At 43.7% G+C, this 21,058-nt stretch overlaps 1 protein-coding gene across 1 annotated transcript; it reads right to left on the bottom strand.

The window, feature by feature from the left end:
* Window positions 1–2,435: 2,435 nt before the first annotated feature.
* LOC147436928 (protein PLASTID MOVEMENT IMPAIRED 1-RELATED 1-like) lies at window positions 2,436–7,384 on the bottom strand. The gene is made up of 3 exons (XM_086486321.1): window positions 5,437–7,384; window positions 3,915–4,934; window positions 2,436–2,919 (listed from the first exon to the last, which is right to left on the bottom strand). Exons 1-3 carry the CDS (start codon window positions 7,221–7,223, stop codon window positions 2,895–2,897), a joined length of 2,832 nt encoding a protein of 943 aa, XP_086342447.1. The 5' UTR covers window positions 7,224–7,384; the 3' UTR covers window positions 2,436–2,894.
* Window positions 7,385–21,058: the final 13,674 nt, after the last annotated feature.

The following is a 21,058-nucleotide window of genomic DNA, read 5'->3' as shown; positions in this document are numbered from 1 at the left end:
AGATTTCTACAAACGTAGCAAATTGGCCAGATTCAAATGACCAAAATGAGCATGCCACAGGTTTGCATTTGAAATAACCTTCCAATTAAAAACTGCGCATGTTGAACCTTCCCCACTTTTCTTGTACGCATTGAGCTCGTTAGCCCATGAAACAAAGTACCCTATACCACAATAATATCAATAAAACTGAGATCATGCACAGTACATCTTCCATCCACAAACTTGACTACAAATTGAATTTTTGCAAGCACTAAAATAGACAAAAGATTCTTCTTGATCCCAAGTACATACAAAGCATCCAAAAGTATGAAAGAGCTTCCACCTGCAGTATTAAGCATAATCTTCTCAAATCCTTGAATAGGATATGTGACAATATTCTCATTAGTGACAATCTCAAGAGAAGTGAACAAATCACGATGAGATGTATTGTGTTTAGTTGCACCATTGTCAACGTACAACACAGATTCAACAATACACGGATCATAAACAAATGGGACATTGCACAGTAAAAACCCATCTTGTATCTTGCACAACATTTGCCGAAATCTATATTGGAAGAAGTATTTGCAATGACTACATTTGTCTCTTTCTTTTGAGTATCTTCAATCTTAAGCTTAGCGCAATGCTTGATAAGATCGTTTGCTTTACAGTAACTACTTTTCAACTTCTTTTTGCCTTTATCATCGAACTTCCCAGACTTGTTACTAATTGAAGAAGCAGTAGTTGCGCGGCAAGCTTGCTAGTCTTAGAAGCATTGGAAGCGGCAGCAAAAACATTCTTCGTTTGTTGTGCAACCACAAATTCTTGGTCAACAGCACATTGCTTAGCCCTATTTTCTCTAGATTGGACCTCTTGCAACAATACAAAGACAAGATTATTAAACTTCACATCATCTCTAAAATCGGTCACAAGCCTAAAGGTGGTGAAAAATGTCGGATAAGATTCTATCAAAGCATTAAGAACTGTCTGCACAAGAGCACTATCGAGAATAATCTCACCCATGGCAATAAACTACTCATTGAGATCTTTGATTCTCATAAGAAATATAGGCATATCATTCTCCATAAGCATAACCTCAAACTCTAGCTCCTTACATAGGTAAGCACCTTTTGCCAAATTCGTATCCACAAACAAAGAAGTTAGCATATTCCATGCATGCATGCTTTACTGTTCGTGTTGAATGAGTAATAGATGCTCAATGAAAAGCACAATCAATGTGAGTCGAAACATTCTTAGCATCCCAACATGCTTGCTCCCTAGCAAGCAAAACTCCTCTAGTAGCAAAACTGCCAGAACTTGCACCATCATCCACAACACCTGTATGGACATAATCTTGTCTTACATCATAACCCTGCACAAATGTTCCAAACGTCTTCGCAACAACGAAATGATGCATCATGTATGCCCAGTGGGTACTTGTCCCTCCGAGAGATTCACTATGTAAATTTGTAATATATCAAGAGTGTAAGAAAGGGGCAACTTTCTTTTCTATAATAAATATCCCATACTTTCTTTTTTGATGGTGGTGGTGGTGGTGGTGGTGGGGGGGGGGGGGGGGGGGGGGGGGGGGGGGGCGGGGGCGGAGGGGACCAATCACAACTACCTCATCTACTCGATGATGTATTGGGATCACCACACTGTAATGTCATTTAATAGAACATAAGGAACCAATGCATACCTGCAAGGGTTCTTGATGTCTAGCCTGTGATAGCTAAGTTAGTATCAATTATAACAGATTATACGTACAAGCATGTGACCCATCCGCGAGAGAGAGAGAGAGAGAGAGAGAGAGAGAGAGAGAGACGCCGTGAGCTCCCCTGGCAACTCACCACTGCTTAGTGTTTAGAGAGAGTTGTAAATAAATAAAGCAATGAGGTAGAGTGCCTAGAGATCAATTGAGTGTTTAGACAAGGATGGTATATCTACTGCTGATATACAAACATCCAAAATAGATTTGGTTAAGCTCAAGGTCGAGCCAAAGTAGAGCCCTCACAACCTCAGACTTACCAAAGGATTGTGACAACTATTTTGTTAAAAAATAGTTTAGAATTGTGAATCCATTGTTGGTTTACAAAGTTCAAATGTTCGTTTAGTTGGGCTCAAGTTTGAGGCAAAGTAAACCTTAGTGACAAAAGATGATGAGAAAATCTTATCCTCTCTTCAGCATCACCAGGACAAAGAATCAATCACAAAGCCAACATACGTGTCCTCAGCCAACAACATAGCTGTGCAAGTGAGTGGGGGTGGCATCTACCATGTGCATATAGTGCCCACAAGAGCCTTCACACCTGTACATGTACACACCCCATCAGGATGAATTTAGGCTTGTTTTAAGTTCTATCCCTGTGTAATGAATTACAAGCTCTAAACGATAATATAATATCCTAACAAAACTGCTGCAAAAGCCCTCAAAAAAACACTTTCCACATTTGAAGTGAAAAAATAACTCTATTCAACAGCCGGTTTGTCTGCACACGGTTTCAGAGAGTGTTATATAGTCCAAGATACACATCCTTATGCTCTCAAATCGTTTATCAAGTCATGCGGCTGAGCTAGGGGGGATGCGAGAAGAATCGAACACTCCTCACAAGCACGAATTTATATAGGGGCAACTCAATAAACTACAAAAAGAATGGAATCAGCGTTGCCGACCAAGCTAATACCAAAGGTATGATTGCACTCTAGAGGCATCCCCTGTGGTATGATTGCATTCTAGAGGCATCTCCACTCAAGACATGTCTGCAAATATCCAAACATACAAGCAACCTCCAATTGTAGACCCATTGGAATACCCACACCTGGCTTCTTTGTACAGCTGTACAAACCTTGTTACATGTCATACACATACTTTTGCCCCTCCAATCTCTAAGCTTTGCTTCTTCCAACCTTTTTGACTACCAATCCATGTCTTCCTCCGTACTGAAAACATACAAAAGAGCTGGTTATGACTGTTTCTCAAAGCTTGCAAGAACCTAGTCAGATAATGGGAAAGGGCTTCTACAACATTAACATAAGCCACTGTTGCTCTCCAAGCACATGCCTCCATGGATGTCTTGTGCTTGATGGATGGCTTCCTCCACAGACAAATATGACAACTTTTCAAGCATTTCGCATTCCTAAGTCCATATAGGCACATGAATGTGTGTGCATACATTCGTTAAGAGTCAAATTAAACAAACCCATCATGCTTGTGCACCATCCACAGTTACGCATGTATGCTTTGTCCCACTAAAGAAACTCATCCTCTAATTGGTCTCTTATAAGTGGTACCATGTATTTTGGCAATAGTTTGCAGAGTGTACAAGTATGGTCTGTACTAGTAAACTATTCTAGAATTATAGGATTCTATTATAGGTATAGTTCTTTCACACACACACACACACACATGGTCGACAAAACTGTTCCGGCTCCATCATCTTGGCATTCATATCCGTGGACATACACAGGCACATCCCTCAGCAACAGGAGGGTGTTAGATGCACAGGAAATCCACTCTTAAAACACAATTCTCAAAACCAAGTGCACTTTGCTACAAAAGCCAAATATGGGCATAAGGCTACTGATCAATGCAAAAGAAACCCCAAACAAGTGAGCAAACATATCGATTTCTTTAGAGTAGCATAAAACTTGCCTCTTAAATGTCCCAAAAACTAGATTACATATGAGCTAAATAAAAAGGACATACAGCGATGCACCACTCCTCTAGCCATTGAGCAAACAACAGGTTCATAACAATGAAGCTACATCTGCTTCCTGCTACAGAAAAGCCCAGTATCATACTTGCGCGGGGAGGCCAAGCAAGCGCATATAGTGGTGGCAAAGAGCATGCAATGTGGAAGTGCCAACTTATCGCCCCTCATCCGCACAATTCACATGTACATAAGCTAGTACCAATCCGAAAGAATAGTTGTTACCTTGTCCTGATATTTTCATTGGCAAAAATCACATCTGGGTTCCTTATGTGCGGGTTCAACTTAGCCAGATCCCGCCATTTGTGCCCTGATCCATTGACTCGAGAAGAAATACTCCAAAGAGTCTCACCCTGTTTTACTTTCGTTTGTACTGGCGATGGAGCAGCCGCCTTTCCTTTCAAAAGTGAAGGCTTTGAGCCTTTTGTCATACCTTGTGCAGCTAGCCAGCGAGATCCAGATTGCAATTGTTTTTGGCTACCCCAACCTTTTTTCGGAGCCTCGAGACCTTTCACTGATCGCACATCATCCTCAGGTGTCTTTAATCCGGACATGTGAACACCTGTCAGCTTGAACTGAGGAGCTTCTTCCTTCCGTGCAATTTTCTCAGCCAGCTCATCATCCACTTCACTGTTACCCGTCACAGATACATTCCTGCTCATCCTCGGCTTAGGGGGTAGCATGACTCGTTCAGCTTGAATTAGTGTCAACATTGGTGCCCCAACTGGTTCAAAATTCTGGAGCGGGTCCCTCAGCTGTACAAGCATTGCGATCATAAGGGTATTCCCCATGTTACCTCGTTTTCGAGAGTGCCCTTTACCCTTTGCCAACTGTAAGTCTGCATTATGGGCAGCCAAAATAGCCAAACTTCTCTCCTTCAACTTCACATCATCATCAAGAATCCCCGCATCCAGCTTGGACCACTCCTCTAATGTTAAGGCCATTGAGAGTGGACCACTCTCTTTTGCATCTGAAGTCGCAATATCTTCATCCTGCAAGTTCTCAAAGTGCAGTCCTGCCACATCATGAGAGAACTGAATGCTATCCTTCTCTCTTTTTTTTAATTCCGGCAGTACACCCCAAGCTGCAGCATCCAAATAGGATGGTGCTTCCTCTTCGGCTACGTCAACTTGTATTTTCAATCCATCCACAGCTAGGGCTTCAACATTTGACATTGCAAGAGGTGCAAGATCCTCCAGAGACACGTAATCATCATAACCTCCCTTTGTGCCTCTGTCAGGAAACCTGCATATGAATGCTATTTTGTCAGAAAACATCTGGCACAAAAAGAATCACTGCTTTTGATAAGTATAATTCTATGTGTTGTATGTGCTTGTCACATGTAGCATTTGATCAAGCCTTGTCATGCCATAGGCTTCAAGGTGAGAGATCAAAGGGCTGAACAGGAAAAGAGCACCACCTGTCGACCTGTAAGCATGTGCCCATAGACACACGCGTGCGCGCGCGTGTGTGTGTGTGTGTGTGTGTGTGTGTGTGGGGAGAGAGAGAGAGAGAGAGAGAGAGAGAGAGAGAGAGAGAGAGAGAGAGAGAGAGAGAGAGAGAGAGAGAGAGAGAGAGAGAGAGAGAGAGAGAGAGAGAGAGAGAGAGAGAGAGTGCACGCATGTGCGCACGAGCACCCGCATGTGCCTCTTGAGGTGAAGGACTTCAAACAAGTGCATGTTTTCACTTGTGTTATCCCCCACTAATGCTTTCTAATTATAACTTATGAATCCACATAGCATCTTACCTTCCAGTTTGAGAGCTCCCCTTGGCCATAGCTTCATTTGCTACCCCAGTGATGTCCTGTAAAGGCATGGCAGTCATGGCCTGCTTGGCAAGAGTATCCGTGCCAAGAGAGGCCAAATGTCTCAAAACATCTACAGCATTAGAACCCATAGTGGAGGGCACCACTACTGGCTTAGACGATTGCATTACCAGTGATCCAGATGCACTGTTCTTTGGTAAAGTGGACGAGCTCATAGACCTTAAAGACCCACCATCCTCAAGGTATAACACTGAACCTAAACCTTTGCCCAGGGAGGGCGGACGAGGTGGGCCAAAAACTGGCTTAGAAGGAGAATTACGAAAGGCACTCTCATTCATACCCCATCTTTGCATCAAAACTTGTGTCTCCTCATCCTCCAGTTCTTGTGCCCTTGACTTGCTTCGTGCACCTTGAGCTGCTTTATGAAGCTCTGACTCGGTAGCTTCCATCATTGAATTGAATTCCAAGCCATCATCAGACCCATAACTCCGTGCAAGTTCATCCGTGCCGAACCTGGAATCATAGCCCCTACTGGGATAGCGCTCACCACGTTCATTTTTACTTGTAGAATCGGGTCTAAAATCAAGCTCACCTCCGAAAAGGCCCTCATACTCGAATTGCCTCAATAATCTTGCACGGGGGGAGTCAGGCTCCCCATCAGAATCGAGCCCAAAATCCAACATATTGAGGAACTCACCAGCCACTAGGTCTACCTCCTCGTCTAGATCTGGGCTCATGTCCCTTGCAAAACCAGACAACTCCTCCTTCGGCTGGCTGTCCCATGTCTCTTTCGAATCACTCCAATCCTCCACCTTATTCTTCACATTATCCATAACCACATCGGACTTTTCATCTTTCTGAAAAGCATTTTCCATAAACCCTTTGCCTCTACCATCCTTGCTCCCCGATGATAAGAGACTCCCTGCCACACCGCTGCTGAGATCCATGCGAGAAGGCTTATTCTGTATGCTTCCACCAATTACCTCCTCTTTGCTATCCTTCTCCTCTGACGTTTCCTGATGAAGAAGATCATAGCTAAATGTAACAAACAAGCTGCTACCTTTAGCCATACCTGAGAGCTCAAAGCTGGTGCTCCAGCTGCGGGTAGTCTGACCAGCGGCGTTGGGGCTGACGTCCTCCTCTGGCAGGAGCCGGCTGAGATCAATGTGATGCTTGCCAAGCTCCAGTTCATCCGCATCAAGCGCAACAACTGAGAGTGTAAATAGTTTGGGCTCATACTGCATCAGACTATTTGAATTGCGAAACCCAAACACACTGCACCGCTGGCGAAGGTTTTCATCAAATTCAGCCACACCCCGGAGCACCCTGGAGGGCATGGTTTGCAGGCCTTCTTCTTGACGGTTCCAATGAACAATGAGGCGAAGGCCATCGAGGGTAGTAGGGAGGTTCTCGATGCTGTGAACATGGAGGCAGTAGAGGACATGGAAGCGCTGTGGGGTGTCAACAGTGAGGGTGGTGGGAGCGGCGGAGCGAAATGGGCGCCAATTCCAGAATCCCTTCTTCTCTTGCTGAGGAGGAGGTTTTGATGAATCAGATGAGGGTGGGGAGGGGGCTACCTTAGGTGCCGATCTGGGGGGCTCCTTGGAAGCCTGTTTGGGAAGGGGATCAGAAGCAGGCCTGCGGGAGAGCATCGAATTCGACTCTTGGGGGGCGTCTCTGGTACTGCTAATCCGAGGATGAAAAAAGCTTTGGAGCTTCTCCTGCGTCAGCTGCTCATCTGGCTTGCTGCCGCTTGTGGGAGATGGCATCGCTAAGAACCCACGTAGAATCACCCACGAGGCCTCCGGTCACCACCATCCACCATCGCTGAAAGCGAAGCGCCCGAGCGCTAGAGTACAGAAGAGTAAGGGGTCCAACCACCATTTCTATCTCGATGAATATTTGCTCGTCCATTTTTGGCTGCACAGCGTGCAAGTGGGGACAGATTCCATAAGAGCCTAGAAACACCGCTTTCAATTAATTACACACTCTTGTTTTCTTTTCCATTCCTTTACATACCTACACATGTGAAATCTTCATTTGGCCACCTTCAATTTATAATCTAAAATATTGCCAACTTCAATTTATAATCTGGTATTCTTATTTCCATGGCTTCCACGAGTGTATGTGTATGTATATACATACAATAATACGATGTTCAATATGGACGTGAAAAAGCCACTACGCTAAAACTTCCATTGTTATCTGTTGTGAATGCTCTTTTCAATATCAGTGTTTGTGTGTGTGTGTGTGTGTGTGTGTGTGTGTGTGTGTGTGTGTGTGTGTGTGTGTGTGTGAGAGAGAGAGAGAGAGAGAGAGAGTGTGTGTGTGTGTGAGTTGTGTGTGTATTTTCTTGCAAAACAAACTCACCATTGCAAAGGAAAAAGAAAGAGTAGTAAACTAGAAATAAATTTGTGTGTTTGAAACTAACTGAAACTAGTTTGTGGATGGTTTCTATGTGTCTAACTATATTGAAGGTGGAAATTCAAGAACTCCACTCTATTGGAGGATATAAAAGAAAGTGAGAACGATGTGGAAGAATTGCAATAATTACAAATGTGGTGAACTCGCAAACACGTGGGAAAACCATATACATCGAAGAAATAAGAGCCAAACATACATACCTTTCATATACACAAGGATCGTACAAGCGGAGATGTTACCATATACATATGATAGTGATGTGTGTTAACACACTTAGGACCGTTGGGACATTTTTTCCCTCACTGTGAGGTTTTTTCCCCCGTGCATTGTATGTACGCCCATCATTCTAGGGCTATCTATCTTTCCATTGCACACTAAGTAATACACTCTTTGTTGTGCGCCTTGAGCTTCCTTCGTCTTCTCCAAGCTGTGTGTGTTTTCCTGCAACCCTAATTCCAACAATTGGTATCAAAGCATGTTGCATCCTCCCGGGCTTAGTCGCCAGCAGCTCCAGCACACGTCTCCTCACTTTCTTCGATTTTTGTGAGCTTTGGCGAGCGTCAGCAGGTCGACAAATATTTGGGAGGGCTCGCAGAGCTTTATTTGCTCAGATTTCTGATTCGGGCTCATTTTGGCCTCCATTTCCACTAGAAATAGTACTGAGCATGGTATTTTGTCATTTTGTGCAGAATTTTTGTCAGTGCCGTTTTTTGCAAAACAAGTCCCTTACAGTCTTCTACGGTTTGTGCTATATAGCACATATTGTTCCCGCTTTGTTTCTCCTCTTTTTGAGCAGTTTTCACATCAGGTACAGGCATTTGTCATGGCCGACAATAACACAAATGTGTTCAAGATGTTTGTTGATGAGGACAGATTGGATGGGGACAATTACCCTATGTGGGCTTACATGATGCAACATGTCCTTGTGTCAAACGGCGTTTGGAACATTGTGCAGGGCATTGATGTACGTCTTGGTTCTGAAGATGTAGGCGATGTTGAGGATGTTGTAGGTTTTGGTGACGCTACTGCCAGAGCTGTTTTGCCTACGGTTGAGCAAGCTCGTTGGGATGTAAAAGATGCGCAGGCTCATACATTGATTGCGTTGTCTGTGAAACGCACTATTATCCTCACATTCGTTCAGTGAAATCTGTAAAACATGCTTGGGATATTCTGACTGGTCTTTATGCAAGTCACAATGAGGCTAAAATTGCATTGGTGCATAAAGAGATGGAGTCGAAGATTATGCATGAGGAGGATCACATGGACACTTTCCTTGCTGGTGTCAAGGATTTCAATGAGCAACTTATTTGTGCAAGCGAAGTCATTTCTATCAGTTCCCTTATGCAGACTGTTCTTGATGCTTTGCCAGATTCTTACCAGAATTTTTCTTGTACTTGGAGACACATGACCCAAGGAAATCCAAAAGTTGTCAAGTTTGATGCATTATGCACATTGTTGTTGCAAAAGTCTCTTTCCATTAAAAAACAGGACTAGACAGCGTGCAGTTGAACATGGCTTTATTGCTACTCAAAGAAAAGGTGGTAACAGCAATGTAGCCACTTCTCATGGTTCTTCTACGAGTGGTAAATCACTTGTTCCTAATGCTTCTGCTGGTAGCAATTCGTCTGGGAATTCTGGTGATAAGGAAAAAAAGAAGATGTGTTGCTATTATTGTAAAGCTAATGATCACTTGATCAAGCAGTGTCCTAAGTTGAAGGCCAAAGAGGCTAAGAAGAAAGAGGTTGGTTCCACTATTAATGTTGGTTCCACTACAAATGCAGCTATTGTTGAGTCTTCTGTGAAAGGAGACTATGATACTGATCGTGAATTGTTTACCTCTCTCAAGGATGTCTCTCATGGGAATTCAGTCATTTGTGCTAACAATGCCTCTTATCCAATCAAAGGAGTTGTAAAGATTGTGCTTACTGCTGCAAATGGCAGTTCTTTCACACTTGTTGATGCATTGTATATACCTGGGATCAAAAAGAATCTTTTGTCTTTATCTGCACTTGCTAGACTTTGTCTTGTTGTCAAATTTGTGGATGACAGATGTATAGTTCATGATCGCAGTTTCGGTGATGAAATTGTTGCATCTGGCATTTTATGTCATGGGCTGTATAAGCTCACTTTGTATGATAGCTGTGGGCAGAATTTTGCAAATGTTATTGTGGATTCAAAGGCTATTTCAAATGCAAAACTTTGGCATGCACGTTTTGGGCATTTGAATTTTGCCAGTTTGCTACGTTTGCAAAAATCTAATATGGTTGCTTCTTTGCCACCTCTTGAAGCGCATGTCAAACATGTTTGTGAAGGTTGTATTTTGGGTAAGATGCAGCATTCAAAGTTTCCAAAGGATGGTACTCCAGGCATGCATGGGTGTATCCGCTTAAGGCGAAGTCCGAAGTGTTTTTGTGCTTCAAATAATTTCTGGCTATGGCTGAAAATGTCTCGAAATGTACTATGGGTGTAACATTTAATGGCCTAATAACTTATGTGTAGCGGAAATTAGCATGAAGATAGTGGGCATTTCATTAGAATAGATTCCTAATGAGAAATACAAGAGTGCTTGGGTGGAGAGAGCAACAAAAAGCATAACACCTAGTTAGATAGCATCAACAATACTTTCAAAAGAGAGAGAAATTAAGCTATTGACAACAGTTGAGGACCGGATTTGCATGGAGCCGGTCCCCCCTCCAAAAGGCTTTGTATTATGGTTTCTCCCATCAAGAGAGACATTGTACAATACAATTCTTTGTGTTCCTTCAAGACTAGCTAATGCAATGAAGATGGAAGCTTCATGCACTAAGCAAAACACTTAGCAAACACAACTTGAATTATCCCCGTTCTCAGACCCAAGACCTCACACACCTTCGAAGATGGTGAGAGCTAGCAGGGTATGAGAGTAGATTGAGAGGAAGAAGGAGTATCTTACGATAAAGATGTACATCTCCTCACATAATCACTCATATTAGCATAGCTTAGCTTAGTAATTATCTTGGTAGAGGAGATGAGCATGCATTGAAGCTTGGCTCTTGGTTGGATTTGCATCCACATGCCAAGAGAGTGTTGAGGTAGGCTTCTATCTCACAAGCTTGGAGTAGGTGATGAGTTCTCCATTAAAGCTTGGGAAGAGATAGTCTTCTCTTTCTTCACACATGAGATTGTGTGAGTGTGTGTGTGATAATGCCAAGCAAAAATCAGCCCCCCCCTCTCTCTCTTGGGCGAGCCCCCTTGCTATTTGCTCTTCCTGCAGCCTCATTGGCCCTCCCCAAGTCAAGCCAATTACAATTAAGCAGCATAAGTGATAGCCTTCTGACATGTGTCCCCCTTTCCCCTTTTGTGAGAGCTTGAGGTAATTAAATAATTAAACTAAACTCTCATTGGACCCCTTTGCCTCCTGGCCAATAGGAATCAGGCAAGCCATGGGGCTCCTGAATGCTCATTGGACCCTTTGGGAGACTGCCCAATAGTCTTCTAGGAGACTTAATTCTTATTGGTTTCTTTTATTAAATGTTTTTAAATTAATTAAACTAGATTTACTCTAGCTTAATTCTCATTGGTCCACTTCAAGGGTCATCCAATAGGAATTGGGCACACCTTGTGGGCATCTGGGCTAGGGAGCTGACATGTGTCCCTACTTCCCTTTGTGTAAAGGGGCTTGTGTGTGTGTGTGTGGCTTTCTCTCTCATCCCCTAGAAGAAGGGCTCGCCCCCTCCCATGTAGGGATGTGCATTGACTTTGGAGAGCACACAAAGCATCCAATTCCCCCTAAGCTTTAACCCTTTGGACACAACCTTTGAATTTTGGAACCTTAGCATTTTGGAAGTCTTAATGGGCTGAACCTTAGGGTCTTTTTAGCCCATTGTTGCACATGGCTCTTTTGCAGATGCCCCCCCCTTTGGATCCCTATTTTCCCTCCTTTGGATCCCTACTGTGGCTGGTCTGCTAGCTTAACCAATATTCTAGCTTTTTCTCCCCTAGCACTTCCCCACATTAAATGATCAGTTTAATATGAGAAAATCATTTAGGAGAATTAGATATTGATTATTATGACATTACCTCTCTCTTGAAATCATAGTCGTCCTCGACTATGGTGTAGAGAAGATAAAGCATATTCATGAGTCCTTTTCTTAGCGGGTAGAGGATCCCTATGTTACCCTACGACATCATTCCATAATGGATGACTAGTCCATTTGGCGCTTGAGAGCCTAAGGCTGCCGCAAGCATGTCTGCACATCAGTCCTATCAGTCTTCCGTAGTAGAGTGACAAGCTCTACTTGGTGTTTGGGAGACGTCATCTCCACAAACTTGATCTAAGCATGCATACTACTTCATTTTTGTGCACAAATAAAAAAAAAAAGAGAGTCTTATAAGACAAAAACTTTGTTCATTTTTTTTAACATTTTGTACATTTGCTTACTCTTGGGAAGCATTGTAAGCATTGACAAGGTTTAGGTTATCCTTTAATTGTATGCCTTGCATCCATCTAGCATCTTCAAAAGGATAATTCTTAAACTTAATAAGATATCGTCGGATAGTCTTACCGCCTCTTAGTACCTTGTCTTCATGTCGGAGAATGGACTCGGGCTGCAGCACCTCCTCTTGGTCCTCGATCTCCGGTGGGTCTTCAATAGTTGGTTCTTGAGGTGGCTCTCCTTTGTAAGGCTTTAATAGGCTCACATGGAAAGCATTGTGTATGAGCCAATGATTGGGCAACTTGAGTTGATAGGCCATTTCATTGATTGGCCTAAGAATCTGAAAGGGACCATAGTACCTTTTTGCTAGTTTAGCATAGTACTTTTGGTGGCCCGTAGGATTCTTGCTCGTCGTGTGCCTTAATCGAGCCTTTGGAAATTTTAACAAGACCCAATCGTTTTCTTTAAAGGCTTGGGCTCTTCTGTGCTTGTCAGCAGCAGCCTTTTGCCTTTGCTGTGAGATAGAGATAGCATCCTTAATCTTTTGAAAAGATTCTTGTAGGTCTCGGCTATACTCATCTGCAGCGAAGATCTTCCCATGTACCTTAAGTAGCAAGGGACTTTTTGATCTTCCCTCAATTACCTCGAAAGGTGCTTTTCCCGTGGAAGTATGTACAGTGTTATTGTAAGCATACTCCACTAAGGATAAGTACTTCTCCCATTGGGATCTTTGATCTACTTCCGTTACATAGGCTTTTAGTAGATCGAGAATTGTTAGGTTAGCTATTTCACTTTGGCCATCCGTTTGTGGATGATAGGCCGAAGAGAAGTTTGGCCTTGTACATAAATTCTCAAAGAGACCCTTCCAGAAATTACTGGTCATTCTAGGATCTCTATCCGACACTATGGACATTGGCAAGCCATGGTACTTGAAAATTTGTGAAATGAAGAGGGTTGCCATTTGATGGGCTTTTATAGTCTTTTTGACAGGTATAAAATGAGCTTGTTTACTGAATCTGTCTACTATCGTCCATATTCCCGTATTCCCATGGATAGACTTAGGCAATCCAAAGATAAAATCCATGGATATGCTCTCCCATGGTGAATTAGGGATTGGCAAGGGTTGAAGCAATCCAAATTTCTTTCCTTTATCAAATTTTGTCTTTTGGCATACCACACATTTGGAAACATACTCTTGTATGTTCACTTTCATGGTAGGCCAATAGAAATATGTTTCTATTCCCTTTAAGGTAGACTGAATGCCTCTATGCCCCGCATAAGGTGGAGCATGAGATTCATACATTACTTTCTCACGTAGTGAGTTAGTAACGCATAGTCTATTGCCATAGAGAAGATAACCATCTTGTAAAGTGAATGGTTCTTTTTTCTTCCATAATGCCAGGGCTGAAATCACATCTCTAAAGTCGGAATCAATAGCGTACTCATCTATCATTGAGATAGATCATTGTGAGTTGCTATGGAAATCGCATTCACTCTCGGCCGTCTTGAGAGTGCATCGGCTACTTGATTGTGCTTGCCAGTAACGTGAGCAATATGAAAATGAAATTGCGAAAGGAAATTTGCCCACCTCATTTGTTTGTCGGAGAGTTTGGTCTGCATCATGAAGTACTTAAGACTTTGGTGATCCGTTCGCAGAATGAAAGGAGTCCCCAATAAATAGTGCTTCCATGAGTCTAAGGCATGTAGAACTGCAAGGAGTTCCTTTTCGTATATGCCTAGAGCTTGCTCAACAGGGTCGAGCCTTCGAGTCTCATAGCCTATGGCGTGCCCTTCTTGGAGCAAAACAGCTCCAAGGCAATCACCACAAGCATCACATTGGACCTCAAATAGTTTTGAGAGATCCGGTAGTGTAAGCACAGGTTGAGAGATAAGCTTTTCGAAAGCATTGTTCTCCTTAGCAGACCATGTATACCTAACGCTTTTCTTTGTTAGGTCATGTAATGGTCCCGCAATTTGTGAGAACTTTTCTATGAAGCGTCTATAGTATGCACACATACCTATAAAGCTTCTTAGTTCATGAAGATTCCTTGGTTTAGGCCATCCTTTTATTACCTCTAACTTGGATGGATCCATTTGGATGCCATCTTGAGAGATAATGTGACCTAAATACTGAATCTCTTGCAAGAAAAATTCACTTTTCTTTCGATTAACATAAAGTTTATTCTCTCTTAAAACTTGAAATATTACCTGGAGATGTTGCTTGTGTTCCTCCAATGAATTAGAGTAGATGATAATATCATCAAAGAACACTCCAGTGAAGGTTCGATGAGGCCTGAACAGCTTCTCCATCAAGCGTTTGAATGTGGCTGGTGCATTGGTCAGGCCAAAAGGCATGACAATGTATTCGTAAAGACCAAATGTAGTACGAAATGCGGTCTTTACAATGTCTTGATCAACTATCCTTATTTGGTGATAGCCACTTTTTAGGTCAATCCTACTGAAGTAGGTTGATCCTTGTAGCTTATCAAATAGGTCTTCTACCCGTGGAACGGGAAACCTATTCTTGATAGTGATCCTATTTAGTGCTCTATAGTCGACACACATACGATATGTGCCGTCTTTCTTTTTCACTAATAGCACAGGTGAGCAAAATGGAGATGAGCTAGGCCTAACCATGCCCTTCTCAACTAACTCATGCACTTGCCGAATAATCTCCTCTTGTTGAGCTTGAGAAACTCTATAAGGAGGTTTGTTAGGCGGTGAACTTCCTGGAAGAAGTTCAATTGCATGGTCATCATTACCTCGTTTAGGAGGTAGCTCACAAGGGATGTCGTCAATAAAAACATCATTAAACCCCTTGAGAAAATTGGATAACTCTAATTCCTTTTGGTTGCTTTTATTTTCTTTTGCTAAAGCAGTAGGTTCATTTTTAGAATCTTTAACAAAAATCATGTACACGGAAATAGAGCTCTTTATTGACTTGTTGAAAGCTGGTGTATGTACAATGGGGATGGTGTTACCCATTTCCTTAGCATCTATATACATGTCTTTTTCCCTGAACTTAAAGGAGATTCTCCTTTCAGGAAATTTAACATCGGCAGCAAGGCGGTCAAACCATGGTGCCCCTAGGATTACATCCTCATGCTTGAGAGGAGAGATAAAGAAGTCCTCTTTGTCCACATAGCCTTGGACATGAAGCCTCAATTTCCCGATTAAGGGAGTAACTGAACCTTCTTGCCCCTTGAAGGCACTGTCTGCGGGTAGGATATCTCCCATCTCGTAGGATTGTATGCCTAGCTTGGTGTTAACCCTCACGGCACACGGACACCCATCACCTACGATGGACGCGTATTATGTATTTGGTAGAGTCAGGTATCGGGCTTGTCGGTCCAATAGGGAAAGGTAGAGTGATCGTCGATGAGAGGCGCACTTTAACTTGGACATTCAAGGGATTAGTTGGTTAAGCATGGGCGCCCAAGTGTGAATGGGGTGAGCTCCTATAAAAGCCAACTAAACCTAATTTTTACTCATTCTCTCATTTGTGCAATTGAAGAGTGCTCTTGCTCCATCTCCATCTTCTTCTTCTTCACCTCCTTGTGTGTGTGTGTGTGAGAGAGAGAGAGAGAGGGAGAGTGTGTGTGCGATCGAGCATTACGAAGGCACGACGGCGGCGAAGCGGTTGAGCGCGGCACAACTGCAGCTTCTTCTTCATCGCGGCGAGGAATCCACCACGAAGGCGAGCGTAGAGCGGTGAGTGACACACCCTTTGTTTCCTTGAGCTTGCTAGTTTAGGCTTGTTGTGTGCTTGGAGCCGTTTGTGGCTCGCATACGGTGTATTGGCAAGTCCCTTGCTTCGACAGTGCGGCAAGGAGCGCACATTTTTGGCGCCGTTGCCGGGGATATGCCCTACACTAAGCTCGGTTAGCACTTTACGCTTCCTTGTGGTGCAATTTCTATCATAGGAAAGGCAGGGAAGGAGTGTGTGGAAGATTTCTGTTTTTTGCGTTTTCTACAATTGCTGTCAAGTTTCAATTTCTGCTATTGTCTGCGTTTTTTCAATTTCTGCAATTTTTGCATTTTCAAGTTCGGCGTTTTCAATCTCTGCAATTTTTTGCATTTCTGTCAATTTGCTGCAATTTCTGCGTTTTTCTGCATTTTCTGCAATTTCTGCGTTTTTCTGCATTTTTTTCAATTTCTGTATTTTCTGCATCAACAAAAAAAATAACAAAAAAATTTTTTTTTTGAAAAAAAAAAGTTTTTTGAGAAAAAAAAAATAATTTTGAAAAAGAAAAAATTTTTAAAAGGCAAAAAATTCGAAAATTAAAAACGCGAGTGAGCGGGCGGCGAGATTTTTCGAAAATAAAAAACGTGACTCTTAAAACGGACGGGTTGGTTTGTATAAAAGATAGATCGGGATCGGGATCATTTTCCCAACCCCAACCCCAACCCCAACCCAACCCCAACCCCAGGCCTCAGTTCTCAATCTTATGATATATACTAGACTCACTCTTATATATATACCCTACTCCCTCAAGAGAGAATGAGAGCATGTGGGACAAGTCCTCCACTCTCCTCCTTTCTCTTCCCACTTGAACCCTTAGACTTTCTAGTTTGGGCCTAGTTCCCTACTGGAAATTGACAGTTTTAGGGATTCCGAGGGCATAGAGTGACCAAACGGAGGGCTGTAAAGCACGGCACGACCCTCTGACCGATACGCTCGTTTCGAGCTATCACACGGCCCATTCCACGACACGCTCTAAAAAATCTAGCAAAAAAACAAACAAAAAACACGCTAAAAACTAGTCACAAGGCCTCCTAGAGCAGCTTTTTGACACCTTAGGGTATCAAAAGCACATGCACTTACGCTCTGGGCGGGTGCTAGAACACGAGCATATTGAGAGTGCCTCTGTTCATACGGACACCCATTACCCATCCACGATAAGCTCTAGACCCTCAGCGGGGACACAAGGTAGCACCACCCAAGACCCTAAAATAGCCGCTAGTGATTCCTCCTCCGACTCAGAAATCATGGAAGCATACCCTAACCAAAACACTGAGAGAGAAGGCCATGCACCTCCCGAAGCTCCACAGCCTAGTACTAGTATGTTTAGTCGTTTCATGGAAACATTAGGTAGAGCTACTCGCTCGGAACCTGATGCAAATGAAGCACACGAAGGGGGTGGGGAAGTGGAATCTCCTTTCACATCGCACGTGGACCCCACACCCCCAAAGAGTGTCCATGTGGATATCCTGCCAACTTCTTACCAAGAAGGCCCTGTTGAGCTGCCTCCTTCAGAAGTTCCCTCTAGAGTACCGTTGGTGGCAAGTAAAACCACGGGGAGCAACATTGCTTCTACCTCACAAGAAACCGTTAACACGTCGACTCTAGAAGGATTGTTCATTAATGATCATTGGACATACGACCTCCACACTGAGGTGTTGACGGATCTACACTCTGGCCACGCCTACCATGTAGGATGGATAGAGATTGTACAATCCACCTCTAGTGCCACGAGCATCGAAGATCAACAGAAAATGATCTGTAATGTTATCCATGGCATTATTCAATCAGAAAGGCAAAACCGAGGGGTAAATATACTCTCAACTGGCCCCATGAGATTTCTGGATACGAGCAAGGCTCAACAGCCTACTCTATCTCAAATGGAGACTCCTCTAATGAGCCCCATGGACCCATCTTACGTCATTTCACCTGGGGTCTCTATGCAATCTGAGCCTCCGAGCGAAAACTTTAGCTTCCCTAACTTGGCTCAACCCTCTATCAAGGAAAACACAGTGCTCACTCCAGGGATAAGCCTGACAGAGAATGTACCGATGACATCTACGGTTAGCGCAGTGCCACTACCTAGTGTCGTAGTACCTAATATGGGGCCTCGACCATATGTGCCTCTAGCCCCTTATGCACACATGGCCCCCACACCTCCAATTGTACCACTTGCTTATGCTCCTCGAGTGCCGCTCCCTAGCTCTTATCCGAGTGGACCTATGCCCGGTTATGTTCCATATCCTGCATCATCCACACATATGCCAAGACCGGTACCCGTTCCTCTCCCACATATGATTCCAAGAGTACCTCCACCGGCCCTGCCTCCTCACATAGGTGACTTGGCAGCGTTTGCTCAAACCATAGGTCGATCTATCGCGGAAAATATGCGTCATGCATCTGATAGAGAGCCTAGAAGTAAGGCAGTACAAATTGCCAAACTCACGCAAAAATTCAATGGGGATGAAGATGCTAGGAAACACATTGAAGTGTTTGAACAAGTATGTGATTCCTTAGGGGAACGCAACGAACTACATAAGTGCAATGCCTTAAGCTTGACATTAAGTGGGAAGGCTGGAGATTGGTATAGGACCCTAAGGGTGGACGAGAAAACAATCTACCCTACCCTTCGAAGGTTGTTTCTAAAGGAGTACATACGAGAAGGTGTGCTTTGGGGTGTAGCATCTCAGCTACAGAAGGCCGAACGTAAGGAAGGAGAGTCAGTAAGGGACTTCATTAGTCGTCTAAAGCACTTAAACTCTCGTTGCCCTGTAAATGAGCGCTTCAACAATAACCAACTGCTTGATCGATTCATTCGAGGGTTGAGGAATGAAGGAATCTATAATGGACTAGTGATTAGAGGTATCACAACCTGGGAAGATGTCACTGCCAATGCAATCCAATTAGAGGACAACTTGATGATAGCAGGCATGAGGGTGTCTACCGACACGAGATCCACTAGCTCACAAGCCATTGAGTATGAACCCATGACTGCAAAGCCCATTGCCAATGAGCCAAAGGTATTTGAGACATTCTTGACAGACCTCACCAAGGCAATCCAAGAGTCTCTTAAGGATAATCGACCCCCTCAAAATAGTCACATGTACCCAAGAAGGGAGCAACAATGGTGTTCCATTTGCTTAGGTCCACATAGCACTAGTGAGTGCCCTACGTTTAGAGTAAAATTTAATGGAACTTGCAACGCATGTGGTAGGTATGGTCACCAAGCTAAGGATTGTTTAATGATCAAACGTATGATGGCAAATAGACCACCTGTAGCCTGGACGGATGCGCCTCGAGCTCCTGTATTGATGCCTACTCCACCTGTTGAGCAACTACCGCAACACATGGTCCCTAGACCTCAAAATGTTGTACAAGCTACACCGCTACCACCTCCTGTGCTAGGACCGCAGCCCCCACATCCAAGAGTCGTCCCTATGAACCAAGTGGGTTGCGAGCCATCTAATGCTTATGCAGATGGTTGTGAGGAGGAAATAGACACTAGTATTGCCTACGGACTTGATACATTGGAAGAGTGTCCTATATACTACATGGAAGATTGTTGGGGACAAGTCAAGCCGGTTTATCAAGCTGCTGCTCTCGCATCCAGAGGTCAAAATATCAACACCCAGGCTAGGAGGCCACCTCTTCAATGCTACGAGTGTGGGGGACCACATCGAGTAGCGGAGTGCCCTATTAGGCTGCAAAAGAATGCTGCACAGATGCAAATGAATCAAGGGAGCACGTCTGCAATGCCAATACTCACATGTAATCGTTGTGGCATAGATCACTTGATTGCCCAATGCCCCTATAACCCAAATGCGCCTAAAATCACACCCCTGAATTTGGTCGAAATTGCTAGTGTGACGTCGCCAATACCACCCGTCGCACCCGCTTATGCGATTACACGGTCCATGCTTCAAGGGCCAGGACATATCCTCGAAGAGAGAGATACCGCGTCAGTTATCCAAGCAAAGAAAAAGAAGACACGAAGGAAGAAGTCGCAGAATACGGAAAATTCAAAGCCAAGTTCCAAAACAAACATAGGAACAGGAGATGACCCCGTGTATATGAATGACCTCGAGGATGATTCAGATTCAGTCGACACAATGGAGACTAGAACCAATACCACAAAGGGAAAGACCGACAAAGAAAACCGTAACATGGAACCAAATGAAAACCGAATGAGAGAAAACCATAAAGAGCCTCTGAAAACACCACAAGTGTTTCCAAATCCAATCCAAGACCCCCAAGATAAATCGCAGGGGCAAAAAGGGAAAAATCGTAAAAAGAAGATTGGGACGTATCCAAACCCAGTAGACGAGATTGAGCAGGTGAAACATCTAAGAGGTTTAGTGGAGGAGACTCAAAGGAAACTAGAACCAGAACCCATGCATATCAAAATTCATGACACAGTGTTTCCCACGCAAGTTCATCCACCCCACATGAACCATAGACCGTTAGCCATATCTAGTATCATCCAAGAAGGGAGTGAGGACGGGACATCAGAAAGTGAGCATACACCCTTCTTGTTGGAAAGGATGTTTAACGAAGGAATACCTGATCCCATTGAGGAATATGAGATTCCATCCTCACCAGTTCCTAGTCAAGGACCTACACCCTGCAAAACGCCAATGAATGTTGCCAAACTAGTGGACTTCATGTCTTCTGAGGTCCGAACCACGATCATAGCAAAGCTGTATGGAGATCCTGAGTTATTCCTTGCACTTCGAGCATTCCTTAACGGAGAGCTACGAACGGGATTACCGCAGTTTGCGCAACCAAATAGGCCTGACTCGATTATGATTGATGAGGAAAATCATGTGCAATCACTTGACTTAGATGGACACGAGTCTGTGATCGAGGTACCCATTAACGGATTAGGGCAGTATTTTGAAGGCGACGAGTCTAATGCGACCCTACCCATCACTACCAAGGGATTAACTATAAAGGGAATTCTTGATGGTGGTGCGGGAGTTAGCATCGTTACAAAAGATTGTTGGGAATCCATGGGAAAACCCCG

This window comes from Adiantum capillus-veneris, chromosome 17, assembly GCF_014529385.1.
Source record: "Adiantum capillus-veneris isolate H3 chromosome 17, ASM1452938v2, whole genome shotgun sequence".
Lineage (NCBI taxonomy): Eukaryota > Viridiplantae > Streptophyta > Polypodiopsida > Polypodiales > Pteridaceae > Adiantum > Adiantum capillus-veneris.
The sequence above is the reverse complement of the archived record's forward strand: the minus strand, read 5'-3'. Positions and strand labels throughout refer to the sequence as shown.

Excerpts from the sequence above, each read along its gene's own strand:
- LOC147436928 (XM_086486321.1), bottom strand. The coding sequence starts at position 7,223 with ATGCCATCTCCCACAAGCGGCAGCAAGCCAGATGAGCAGCTGACGCAG. Across the intron at positions 4,935-5,436 it reads GGGAGCTCTCAAACTGGAAG|GTTTCCTGACAGAGGCACAA; the intron begins GTAAGATGCTAT and ends ATTCATATGCAG. Across the intron at positions 2,920-3,914 it reads AATGAAAATATCAGGACAAG|TACGGAGGAAGACATGGATT; the intron begins GTAACAACTATT and ends GTATGTTTTCAG.